This window comes from Paroedura picta, chromosome 9 (genome assembly GCF_049243985.1).
Source record: "Paroedura picta isolate Pp20150507F chromosome 9, Ppicta_v3.0, whole genome shotgun sequence".
Taxonomy (NCBI): Eukaryota; Metazoa; Chordata; class Lepidosauria; order Squamata; family Gekkonidae; genus Paroedura; species Paroedura picta.
The window spans coordinates 25,612,515-25,626,289 of NC_135377.1; the positions used below are offsets into that span (position 1 = coordinate 25,612,515).

Here is a 13,775-nt window from a genome sequence, read left to right on the forward strand (position 1 = left end):
CACCTGTAGTGATGGTTTCAATTCAGTGAGGTCATGAGGTAAAATTGAGATTAGAGGACCTTTATCTCTCATTACCAACTAGGGTATCAAATTCTCCACAGTGCAGTAAATGTTATGCTTTCAAAAAAGGTCCAATCATGCGCTTAAAAAAGGAGGAACAGAAAAGTCAGCCACAAAAGGTTCCTGCTTCACTACTGTAGCTCATCCTAATAAGGCTCTCCACTCACCACAGTCTCACCCCTGACATTTTAATCTTTATGCCTAATGGTGGCAGAGAATCCCTGAAAAGGCAATTGACAGGTCTTTCGCCTTGGTATTATTAAGGGTTGGGCGTGAGTACAGGAGGATCAGAGGAAAGATTAACATTAGAGGTCCACAAATTGTGGCTGGGTTTGGTTGTCAGACATTATTTCCTCCAGACCAGCTGCAAAATCCGATCCCACCATTATATCACCTTCAACGATATAATAATTCCTTGCATAAATACATCCTGACTGTGATAATAAAGGGGATTTTATATATTAATTTTCCATTTTGAATGGAATAAGAATTCAGACTAATTATCTACAGTGACAAGCTTTTCATTTCACCGTAGCCTACTTTACAGGGTTGTTGTGAGGATAAAAAAGAGGAGCAGAGAATAATGTACATCCTGAGTTGACTCGAGAAAGAACAGGATAAAATGACATAGAAAGAACTTCTACAGAAAAAAAAATGTCACAGCATTTCAAGTTAGGAGCATTCATGTATCTCCTGAAGCAAATCTAAAACATTAATTCTATATAAGGATATAACAGAGAGAACAACAGAAGTCTTTTTAGTAGGAATTCAGCAGGAATCCTGATCTCAGCTTTAAAAGAAAGCCTTTGACAGATAGCACAAGAGCTGGGGTAAAATGTGGTACTGGTTAAGCAAGATGACAAATATTGTGATGACTGAGAGCTCTTTGTCCCCCAAGGAACAAACCACAATCCAATATCCATTCAATGGCTTGCTTCTGACATTGTGGCATTGTTTTCATCGTAAGCCGCCTCAAGAAGGACTCTAAAAAGGCAGCATAGTAGTCCCCAACCTTTTTATCACTGGGGACCGGTCAACGCTTGACAATTTTACTGAGGCCCGGGGGGGGGGGGTAGTCTTTTGCCGAGGGACGTCACTGAGCCCCTGCTGCACTTACTTTCCTGCCAGCACCCCTAACTTCTCGCCACCTGCTGGGGGACGCTGCCAGCATCAGCTGCGCAGTGCCACACTAGCCATGGCAGCCGCTGGAGAGCACCAAAGTGGCAGGGCAGCCTCTGAGGCAGCAGCCGGGATGGAGGATGAGGAGGAGCCGCAGCCCGGTACCGACTGATCCGTGGACCGGGACCGGTCCCCAGCCCGGGGGTTGGGAACAGCTGCAATAAATAAGCAAATCAATAAAGGGGGCTTTTTAGATCGGTCCTGTACTGCCTGGGTTAGGGTCACACGCTTGGTGCTAATCTATGCATGCCCAATATGAACAAGTAAGCCAATCTTTAAAAACAAGGGTATCTCCTGCTGCAAGATATTTGCACTTAGAGAAGTTTTGCAGGGCAATTCCATGCAAGTTTTCTCAGAAAGACATGTTCACAGATTTCCAACATCTGCCCCACTGAACTGAACAGGACGATGCTTCTTTTTTGAGGTTCCGTTCTGAAGTTTTGAGTTTCTCCCTCTTGTTACTTATTTCTCCTGAGCCAACAGGCTACAGATTAAACATATCTGCTGTGCTCACAGCCCCACAGATGTGCAGAAGTCATTTAAATCTATAGGGTTAAAATGTGCACAGGACAGCATCTGACTCACTGAAATGAAAAGCTTCCTTGCCTGTGGTATTATATGAAAAACTGATGGATATCCTGGGCAGCCAAGGATTTGCTGACACCTGAAGCAGCTAGAAAGAGACATTTGCATGCAACCAAAGTTCTCTGGGTTCTAGATAGAGTTTGTATTTGTGAAACTGTGTTCACCCCAGTACCTTCATTGTACTCACCGAGGACGTGTGCAAAGGGCTTGGGAGGACTACAAAATCAAATGGTTAGCACCCATGTGGGAGGCCACATTCACCTTTCGAGATCAGATGTGGTACAAACCTGTGCTAGAAGATTTCCTTCAGTTAGATAATGGTATGAAAATAGAATGAAGGTCCAAGCGCTGATGGATAGTCTACTTTCGCCTGCCCACAATCTATCCATGCTGAAGAGTAGCCATGATATTGTTGTTTAGGCACATAATTGTAGCTACTAAGCCCACAATTAATTATGCTATTAATCACTGTGCTTACATTAATTATAGCACAGAGGAATTACCTAACAAAATGAAAGCTGCATCCATCTAAATTCAGGGTGCCTGCTGAAGTGTGAAACAAGTTTCAAGATACAACATTAATTCCACGATGCATCCAAAAAGGAAGAGGGGAGAATGAGCATGCCATCATCATGTGGTGGGCCTGCATTCAAGCTGACAATCAAACCGAAAGCAGATCTCTACTGGTTCAAATGCTTCCTCCACAATACCAAGAATATGGAGTCAAGATGTAATTTGTCTTCCACCATGTTCTTATGAAGATGCTTTTAGTGATTCTGAGGCTCTAGCTTCACTGAATGTGGAGAGCGGGACACGCTTTCCAGACACACCATCTGAAGTAGCCTCTTGTCTTATATCTTGCTCATTTTTTATTTATTTCCTTGCTAACAGTCCACCTTTCTTGCTGGGACTCATGGCAGAGCTGCGATTGTTGTCCCCTCAGCTCACAACACTTCACTGTCTACAGAGAGTCATTTATAACTCCAAAATTATATTCCCAAAAATGTCAGCTTTCCGCAGGGCCTGTAAAACGGAGCTCTTCTGCCAGGTCTATGGTTGAGACTGGGATTGGCAAGGAAGAACATTGCCCCCCTGGGGGGTTTGAAGTAGTCATCATCACCCTCCATCCCCCAATGCCCTTGTTCGGGTAGGGGAGAGTGGTATTTTCCGCCGTGTTGGGGAATTTTTATAGTCTTTTAACGGGGGGTTTTAAGACTATTGTTACCCACCACGAGCCTGTAGGGAGTGGTGGGAAATAAATCGAATAATAATAATAATAATAATAATAATAATAATAATAATAATAATAATAATAATAATAAATAAAACATGCTGGCTCATTGATTGCAGGAACCACGTTCTGCCATCCCTGAGACCTGGAACCTGGAATGGCTAAGACCCTAGGAGCTCATGTAGGGAGGGGTCTGGAAAGAGGGAGCTGTCCCTTACTTTTTGTTCTTTATTTGGCTGGCATAAGACGAGAAGCTCATGTGGGTCATTTTTTATGGTTAGATAGTGATGCCAGAGCATGCTTGCATGTGCAAATTGGACTATGATGCAAACAAAAGGCAGCCTCCCTCCAAGGCTCTACCAGAGGTTCAAGGATTGGAAGTGAACTAATTGTCAACTTGTATATTTCTTTTGATATTGCTTAATTGTACCTAGATCTGTCTGGTAGTTCCCATGAGTTGCAGAGTCATTCTGCTACAAGGGCTAATGAGAATTAGTGAAGGAATGACAAACGAATCAAAAAAGTCTTTCTGATAGAAGACAATAATAGAGGGAGACAGAAAAATCTCCCTGAGAGGGAGTTTCAGCATCATGATCAAGGAGACCAATTTGCCACCTGTCTTCAGGGCCTTCAGAGATGACCAGAATGGTCAGGTAAGCTTATATGAGAGTAGGTAGTCATTCAGGTACCTTCTTAGTTCAACATGTGTGGGTCATCTCATTTATAGAAACAGCCAGATTCCTACATGTTCATTGTATATCAGCCATGCTATGATGATATTAAAAGAGGAGATGGGTGTATGCAAATATGAACACACAGCCGGATCTATAATCAGCCAAAATACCTGGGGACACTCAACTTGTTTACATATATGTCCAGTAAAATAAAAGCCACTGTAGGTAAACAAGTCTCCAAATATTACATAAAATACTTAACTGGGAACTGTAGATACCCAGAAAACTCTTATGTTGAGTGAAGTTGTCATTCCTTTTTTGCATTCATAAGTAGCCTTTGTAGGTCACTTGGCCCTCAAGCTTCAAACTTGTACAGCTTTTTATGGAATCTTATTTATTATAAGCAAGAATAATGTTGAAAGATGTTTCAAATCCAGAAAACTTACAATGATTAAAAAATTAATAAAGTGAGGCTAATGGATTTGATTTGCACAAGCGGCAAACCAAATAAAAAAGGGGGTTTTCAAGGCAAAATGGTCGGGTTGCAAAACCTGGTAGCATTCTGAGCATCAGCTAATGGCGCTTCAGGTATCAGAATCATAGCTATAGGTTAGAGAGCTTTCTTTTTTAAAATCAAGGAACTTTATTACTACCTCACTGTGCTCCATTAAAATTTAGCAACTACTTAATAAAAGGAGGAGTGCATCAACATATGCATTTTATTAAGAGATGAGATAACAAAACAGGAAAGGGATAGGCAAGGAAAAGAAACAGATGACAGTGAGAGAGCAGTGCAGGTCAACAACCCAGTAGGCAAAGAATGATGTAATGATTAGTTATAAGAGTGGTCCACCATTATCCCACCACCCAAGGAGACACCTTCTCTGCCAAACAGTGACAGTATTTGTGCTATGGAATACGCCCTTCTTCTAAAACTTCTTGGCCTCAGAATTCTCACATTTTGGTTGGAAAGATTATGGATTTATACAATATATATTACACAAACATATTTATTGGGATAGCCCCAAAACACACTGAAATCTCATATATGACTAATGAAAAGGGTCTTTGGCACTCACTGTTGGATAATCTCAATTTATTAAAAGTGAACAATCACACTAGCAACACGTACAATACAATGTTTACATTTGAACAATAGCCAGAACATCCATCATAATATCTTGCTTAAATAGGAAAATTATTCCTTGGCAATGAAAATGAGCAGAGAAAAAGTGGGCACAACATTTAGAGTCCCAGTTCCCAAAACATGAAGAGAAACTGGCTTTATGACTTGTCAGTCATTCCCAAAGTTTTTGCCAGGGCATGCTAACATAACTATAAGAAATAATTCAAGCCATGTAAAAGGTTCTTCGTTATCTATAAATATAAATAAAATAGGTTGTTAAGCAACTATCCATTTTCCCAGTAGTCATCTGCAAGGACATTCCATATATTTGCAGGATGTGGTGTTGTGCCATGAGAGCGATGTCATTTCCTCCATCCATGTTTGCTTCCTTTTCAGGTGTGTTCTGAAGTCCCACTCTCCTCAGATGTGTGGGTGTACAAATTAAATCAGATATGGACCATGGAGATAGGCTTGCCAAGTTCCAGGTGGGGTCTGGAGACCTCTGAGAACTACAACTGATCTCCAGAGATTAGTTGTCCAGGAGAAAATGACCATTTTAGGGAGTGGAATATGGTATTATACCCTGTTGAGGACCCTCCCTGAATCCTGACCTCGGCAGCCTCTACTCCAAAACCACCAGGAATTTCCCAACCTGGAGAGAAGGGACTTAGACCTCTGCCACAACATTTTCCCAACTTGAAATTTTACTATTCGTTATGTATACATATGGCTGCAATAAACATTACATTGAAAGAATCAGGCAACACAGGAAAACGAAGAGCCAGACTCGGCCTTCTAGAGAAATAACAAAAAATGAAGAGAGGAAAAATGGGACTGTCTCTTCCAGGACCTCTGGGTTGCACTTAGATCACAAGATATCTGATATCTGGGATATCTGGAACACTCAGTGCATAGCAGTTACATGCACTTTTCTCCTTGAGGAAAGATGTGTAGATATAGGGCAAGGAAACTGCTGAAAAGTTATCTGAGCAATTGGTGGAGAGGACAAACAAGCAGATCCTTGACACGTCCCTTTATTTACTACCTTGGACAAAGCCATCTCAGACAAATAGCACTCCAGAAATAGCAAACACTGGTTCCTTTATTTCAAGCATTATAGCAAAGCAATTTTTAAAAAAAACAAATGCAGAACTATTTTTTTCACTTAAACTTATTCCCTACTCCTGTTGCATGCTGATCAGCAGACCCTAGAGATTATTATATATCCATAATGTTCAGTGTTTGGCTGTTCAAACAGAGTCTAATCGATCATATGTTTATAAACCATACATTTGTGTCTTTGGTCTATTCTCTGTGCTCTCTTAAAGTACATTAACGTGCTTTCGAAATATTAAATGCAGGCTCTCTTTTGCAGCTGCTTTCAACCCTGTTTTGCTTATGCCTCCGCGGATTTCCTTTCACGTCCTGAGTGAAAGGGGGGGAGTCAGAAGGGAGGGCCACTTCAGTGCAGGCTCAGCACAATTTAATGTACTGAGTCAATATAAACAAGCTGCAATTCGTTAGTCCATTTCACACTGGGGAGGAAATAATTTTTACAGAAGGGTTGTACTTTACCTCATCCAAGACATTCCCCAAGATCATACAAGTGTCACAACAGCATCTGTCAGCTGCTGGAAAAGCATAGTGTGTTGTCATGTCAAGCCCCTGAGCCATAATTTAAGTTCCAAACCAAGGGTAATTGTATAACTTGAACACTCACAACAACTGCTATATCACTCAGTAATGTAGGCCCGAGCCAGATCTCCTCCCTCTTGATGCCTGACAGACTTCATCTTCTAGCAATTGGTGCTTCCAACTCAGCCACTATTATACATAAAATATACTTGTGTGTCAGGGTGGGTTTTTTTTGGGGGGGGGGTAATCATCAGTACTGAATACCAGCTCCTTTGTGGGGTATTTCCCTAGGTTAGTTGGGGGAATTGGCACAAACTTAAATATGAGTACCAGGTCTTTTTTCTTTTGGTACACATACACAAAAGCACTGCTTCTTGTTTCGAATTTTGGACTTGGCTCCCGAGTCCCTCCAGAGAAATAGAGCTGCAGAGTACAGATCCAGACTCACAGCACTTTGAGGTTTAAAAGAGAGAATCTTTACTGGAAAATTATTTACAAACATATATCATGTTCATCTGCTTCAGTACAAAAGCTTAATAGTTACAAACGCAGCATATTGCAAGCCTCTATGGCTGGGCTGCAAGCAGACTACATCCCACACATCAGCTGATAGTGAGAGCTGAGAATCTTAATGGTGACTGCTTACCTGCTTCAGCAAAAGCACACTGTGCTTCTTAATCCTGAAGAAATATGAAATGGGCAGGAGCTGGCTCAAACAAAGGGAGCTCTCAGACCCTGTTCTAGGTTTTTTTCTACTGTTTATGGCTGCAATCCCAGCACTGACCACCTGGCACTACTAGTGAGCACATGGGTGCCGTTTAGTTGCTTAAACAGCTTAACAGCAGTCCTTCAAAGCTAACTTCACCAAATTATTTGCTGACTGCAATTCCAACAGTTCTGTTTATCTGCCTAGACCCTATTTAGCAAGTAACCATAAATGGAACAGAACTCCTTCTTTATGTGGACCCTTCAGGTGAGGTGCCTACTAAGGAGTTTGGTATATTCCTAGAGACTAAAGGCAGTTTTTCCTCTGCCAAAGTCCTTTAGGTACTGCCTCAGACCATGGTGCCCCTCCAGCTGAGTTAAGCCCAAAGATAGCTAGGCTGCAATATCCAATGAGATAGTACCTGCTTTACTCTTGACAAGAAATATTGCCTGCTTACTTCCAGGAAGCTTCTCACCTTTCCAAACTGCAGAGTCCTCAGGCCTGGCTGGCTGCTCTCCATAACTGCGCTAGTCAGCTACTTCTTTCTACTTCTGGAGTCTGGCAATGCTGACATAATGCCTCCTTTGGTTTATGACTGAGAAAGCTCTTTTGTCAGGTTTATTGCTATACCTAAGGGAACCTTTGCTCCATAGGGAGCTAGTGCTTGTGGTCATTCCTCCTTTTCTGCCCCTTAGTTACCCTTGGGGGTAACTTAGTCACATTTGCCTTACTTGTGCTTTGCAGTGTGTTACTGCCTCCCTCAGGACACAGCCTTAGCCCTGTCATGTGACACAAGCTGCTTGAATACTGTTGCAATTTTCCACTTGGGTTTTTGTGTAATTATTATACTGTATACTGTATACAGATTTTGATAGCCTGGGACAGATTCTCTCTTTTTTCTAAGGGTGCAAGGGAAAGCCAAATGAACTTCTCCCCCTGTTCCTTGGTTTGTCAATCACAGCAAGCTACCAATCACAGCACAGCAGTTCTCTCATGGAGTGAAAGTTTATTTCCCCCCCCCAGCCCCCCAATTTTTTTTAAGGCACTTCTGCTTTGCTATGTTGCAATGCCACAACACAGATACATTTTTAATAAAAATCAACACTTCCATGTTGCTATGGAGAAATGCCAGAATGATACAGCATTCCCCCACTTTGGGGGATTTGTGTTCTTTTGGACTTTATTTATGTCTGGGTGGATTTCTTAGATACTCAACATGATAACTGGAGCCCAAAGAGTCATTTTGTGTAAACGGTTCTCTTAAAAACAAAGTGCACACACATGGCTGAATGATCGGGGGGGGGGGGGGGAAGACTGCTTGATCACTCACACCTTTTCCCCTTTCATTCCCCAGCTCCAAAAAACACAAATGGGTCTGTGTTTCGCCTGCCTGATCCCAAAAAGACCACGTACACTTTAAAGAAGATTTTCTTTTACCTTTGACAATGTAGCTTTGCGGTTGCGCTGTGAGACAGTGATACACATCATTTTAATAAATTGGAGCAGGAAATGGAGAGGGGAGGGTGAGTGCGAGGGCAGGACACTGCTACAGAGACTATTGTGCCTTTCCTCCTCCATACAGACTTGCCTCTGGTTGCTCACTGATGGGATGTGAGATAAAAAGTGGCAAATCCATTTTTTGCAATTTCCCTCATCCTGAGGCAAATCTGGGCAAAATTCGAGCCAGCCCTTGGACAGACTCTGGATGCAGGTGACATCATGTGGGGGGGGGCTCTAAAACCCGCCAGCAACCAGAGGCTGTCCAGGGGCAGAAAACAGTCTCTATTCTGGACAACCATTCAAAGTCCACATGATTTTGCAGATATTACAACTTACCAAACTGACAATAACTTCCAGGGGCTTGAAGAACTTTGTGCTGTTGGTCTTGAAGACCAAGCTATGTAAGACAGCAGGAGACTGAGGGCTGGATCTCCCTGGCTATGTTGCTGATGGACTGGGTTCAGATTATAGTTTATAGACTGTTAGGGTTGTATACTCCAGGTTTGGAAATTCCTGAAGATTTGGGGGGTAGATCCTGAGGAGGGACGTCAGCTGGGCATAATGCCATATACCCCACCCTCAAAATCAGCCACAGCTCCACAGGAGCTGGTTTCTGTAGTCTGGAAATTGGTTGGTAATTCCAAGAGATCTCCAGGTCCAACCTGGAGGATGGCAACTCTAAATTGTAGAGATCTGCTTTAGGCTCACTGATTTTTTAACCATTAATTCAAGGCTGGGGCCCTGTTAAATTTGAAAGCTTTTAACTCTGATCTTTTTTTTTTCTTAGCAGAACTGAGAAAATGTCACCAGAAACCCCTGTAAATGCATATACTCAAGTCCAACTACAAGATATTGTCAAAAAACTTCGAGACAGGACAGCCACGTATAAAGAAAGGCTAAAAGATCCAGTCCTCTCCTCGCCTGAAGCCAGTCCAACAGTTTGTAAGTTCATAGAGTTCCAAGTATTACTCTTATAAAAGTTAAAATGATGTCATATACACATCTCATATGCTTTCAATAAGTTAGTGCTGGAGGCTAGAGACTGGTTTAAACCATATTGTGGCAAATTTTATTCACTCTTTGTGAAATTGTCAGCTCTGACAACCTGGTCATAAACATTGGGGCTTCATTACCTGACACTCAGATCATCAGTAGCTCCCTATTCTGTTTTTCCAGTCCCCAAGAGATGGAAGACACAAGTTGTATTTAGCCAGGCTAGTTATGAGTTAAAGTTGTGTTGTGTTGTGTAAGTCATGTGTAGCATTGAATGTGCTCACTTACAGTCTGATCCATATTGCCTTTCACCTAATTGGACTCCTATCCACTGACATCAAGAAAATAAGATCATCATAAATCTACTACAGCTTCAGCATCTTGGTGCAGAAGGCATCTGATTGTTTTTGCACTCTTAATTCCCCTGCTAGGATTATCTAACACAAAGTTTCTCAGACTTTCCACTGCTAGGGAACACTTCTTAGATGCATTTATAATGCATGCAGGAAACCATTTTTGCAAGTAATATCTTCAAACCACATTGTTTGCAGCCATTAATTCTTTTTGAAATAATAATCTAAGAATGTGACTATTTAAGGCTAGGTAAGCACAACTGATCCATCACCAAACTGTTGAACTTGTCAAAGCAAAGAAACTGGTATATTGAATAGATAATTTCAGGTACTGAGCGGTTTTAGTTATTTATTTATATCTTGCTCTACTTCCCAATGAAAGTGGCTAAAAATACAGAAGGAAAAAAAATAAGAGACGAAAAAAGAAAACGGAGGGAAGTCCTCTGAGTCCCAAACAGGTCAACTCTCCTCCATCTAGCTCCAAGCTATGCACCAAAGGTCTCTGGAGCCCCTCAGTTCATGCCCATGAGCATGTCCAAGCCTAAAAAAACTGTTGTTATAGCATGACATTCCTTTACTGTATTGTTCCCTTTTGTTCCATATGACCTGGTGAATCACACAGCTGTACAGCATGAAGTGATAAAAGATCTCCACCACATCTAGCAGTCACCAATGTCTGTGCATCAAAGCAAAAGATCAGTGATGGTAGCCTGGAACCGGCTAGAAAATTTATGGAAGCTATTTTGCCATTAGTAGTCTTCTCAGTAGGAAAAATGTGGTGCCTCAGAGCACTGTTCAAAACATAGTGCTTTAGGGCAGGGGTAGTCAACCTGTGTTCCTCCAGATGTCCATGGACTACAATTCCCATAGGAATTGTAGTCCATGAATATCTGGAGGACTACAGGTTGACTACCCCGGCTTTAGGGGATTATTGGTGTGAAGGCAACTATCCTATATTATTTATATACTACTATACTAGTCTAAGCAATTTCCCCCCCATACATCTACATTACTGAGGACCAAACATGTAGCTTGGTGTAGTGGTTAGGAGTGCGGACTTCTAATCTGGCGAGCCGGGTTTAATTCCTCACTCCCTCACATGCAGCCAGCTGGGTGACCTTGGGCTGCCACAGCACTGATTAAGCTGTTCTGACCAAGCAGTAGCATCAGGGCTCTCTCAGCTTCACCTACCTCACAGGGTGCCTGTTGTGGGGAGAGGAAAGGGAAGGTGACTGTAAGCCACTTTGAGCCTCCTTCAGGTATAAAAAGGCAGCATATAAGAACCAACTCTTCTTCTTCTAGCTGAGTGGCCAAAAGCTTACATGTGAATCCAGGAAGGAAATGTCCACTATGAAATTCAGGGCACCATCCTCCCTTTTCATTAAAGAATACAGTTTTGTCAAGTAGACGTCAAGAAGCCTCAGCACCCGAAAACAATTCACCACCACTGTTACATTATATAGTTTGCTGTAGCTTCACAGGTATTTATTACCTGTGCACAAGTATTAAAGGTGGTCTATTTGAAACAGCACCGAAAAAGGCAGCCCCGCCTCCTCCGCCTCCTCCTCCTCCTCCACCACCAAAAGAAGAGGAAAAAAAAGAGGTGAAAAAGGACTCGGCCCCTGTATCAGAGGACGAGCACTATTGTGACATGCTATGCTGTAAGATAAAGAGGCGACCCCTCAAAGAATGCCTGAAGAAATTAAAGATACCGGAAAGTATGGATCCATTGACAGGTAAGCAAAATGCTTCTTGAAAGAAAAAGATTCTGTAGATGGGATGGAACTATTGATGGCTAGTTAAGGGGTCATAGGACTTATTAAAACCTCAGAGGAAATGTTAAGCCAGGAGAGTAGGTAAATAAATGGGGATGGGCATAAAGAGGCTCATGAACCTTTGTTTGTGACAAATTTTGGCAGTTTGTGGTTTGCGAACAAACTGCAGCACAGTCACAAACATTCATGAACTTTTAAAATAGTTTAAGAGGAGCAAGAAGCTGGGGTTTAAACTCCTTCTTTCTCTTCTCTGCAAAAACTGCCAAATAGCAGGAACAGACTTCTCCTGGCCATTCAGCTGTTTAGACCAAAGCCAACTGAGAAGTGGGAGCAGCCTGTTCTGCTGCTCAGCTGGTTCAGGCACAAAACAGTTGACACTGCTCCTGCTGCCAAGCTATCTAAAGGATTTCTTCTGGGTAGCCAATCCTTGGGGCTTGCTGTCCAAGAAAGCCTCTTTAAACAGCTGAGCCATGCGGAGCAAACTGCTCCACATGGCTCAGTTGTTTGGAGAGTCTTTCTTGAGCTCATCTCCAAGAGATTTAAGTTACTACTTTCTTGGGCTCAACCATTTAAACTACTGCATTCTAATTATCTGCAGTATTCCCTGGGGAGCGGAAAGCACTGATTTAAATGGCTTGGCACTTTTAAGATCAGTTTTCTTTGCAAACCATCCTCACAGTTCATATGGGGTCATGGTTCAGCCATAAACCAAATGGCAAAATTGGGGTTCATGCCCATCCCTATATGTTAGTATCAGTAGTTTACTGCATTCATTACTAAAACAAAGCAGCTGTAATTCCAGGCATTAATTCAGTCCAATAGTTTCCAGCTTCTTCAACCTGTATTTCACCTTTAATTTCCCTTTTAAATCCTGGGATTGGCTATATCTCCTGACTATATACTGGGGATGCATTCTTCCAGACATTTAAGCTGTAGTGTATTGCATGCATCATAGCAATGTATTAGTTTAAAAAATTATATGGATTTGATCAGTGATCCCCAGCATTACTCCCAGTGTTTTTCTATACTTCTTTAGTTTATTTATTTCATTTATTATTTGATGATTTTTACCCCGCCATTCCCCAAAAATGCTGAGGATGGTTTTGTGATTAGCCTTGAGGAGGGGTGGTGCCTTTATTGTGGTGGCCCCCACTACCCTTTCTTAATCATCTGGCAGATCAGGGACCTCAGATGTAGTTAATGCTCTGTCAAGTTTGACAAAAAGTTTTAAGAGAGATGCACGTTTTCCCTCCCCAGATCGTTTCTATGTTACGTGGTTATTTTTGGTTACCCTCGCCTATAACTGGAACTGCTGGCTCATCCCCATGCGATGCATGTTCCCAGTTCATACATCCAGCAACTTAATCTACTGGATCATTATGGACATCCTTTGTGACTTCTGCTACATCAGTGATCTGCTGGTATTTCAGCCCCGGTTACAATTTGTAAGAGGTGGAGATATCATAGTAAGTAAGGAACGGGTAGAAGACAAAATGCACATTCAGTTTCCCCATTTCAAATATGTCTGTTTGGAATGAGCACTTATGTGAAATTTCTCTTTTCTCTGTCTTCAAATCCCAACTTTGAAAAACCTCTTTCCTCTGAAATCTTTGTCATAGACATTATTCCACTGTGGTAATGAACCCTGATAATTTTACCTATATCTTCTTCCCCTTCCTACTTTCTAACCCTTGTGTCAAAATTTAGATTATAAATCCCATTGAACAGATATCTGTCTTTTTCCTTTGTTGAAGTATCATACGTTGGTGGTATAATTATTAGCACTATATTCTGTCACTACGGCAAGATGATAGTGATGGGCACAAACTCTCAGGTGCAGAGCTTGATTTAAGGCTTTCTGCTTTTGGGAAGCACATCATCAAGTTCAACTTTGCTGTAATATAGAATTTGCACCTGGGAAAATGGGAGTTTGTTTTCTCCACTTAAACCACGATTCT

General features: G+C 41.9%; 1 protein-coding gene across 1 annotated transcript in view; it reads left to right on the forward strand.

Annotated features, from left to right (window-relative positions):
* CNGB3 (cyclic nucleotide gated channel subunit beta 3) overlaps positions 1-13,775 on the forward strand; it is a 71,887-nt gene that overhangs the window by 23,525 nt on the left and 34,587 nt on the right. The window contains exons 4-6 of the mRNA XM_077351979.1: positions 9,484-9,638; positions 11,572-11,778; positions 13,075-13,283. Coding sequence (XP_077208094.1) covers positions 9,484-9,638; positions 11,572-11,778; positions 13,075-13,283 — 571 coding nt within the window. The remainder of the gene's footprint in view (positions 1-9,483; positions 9,639-11,571; positions 11,779-13,074; positions 13,284-13,775) is intronic.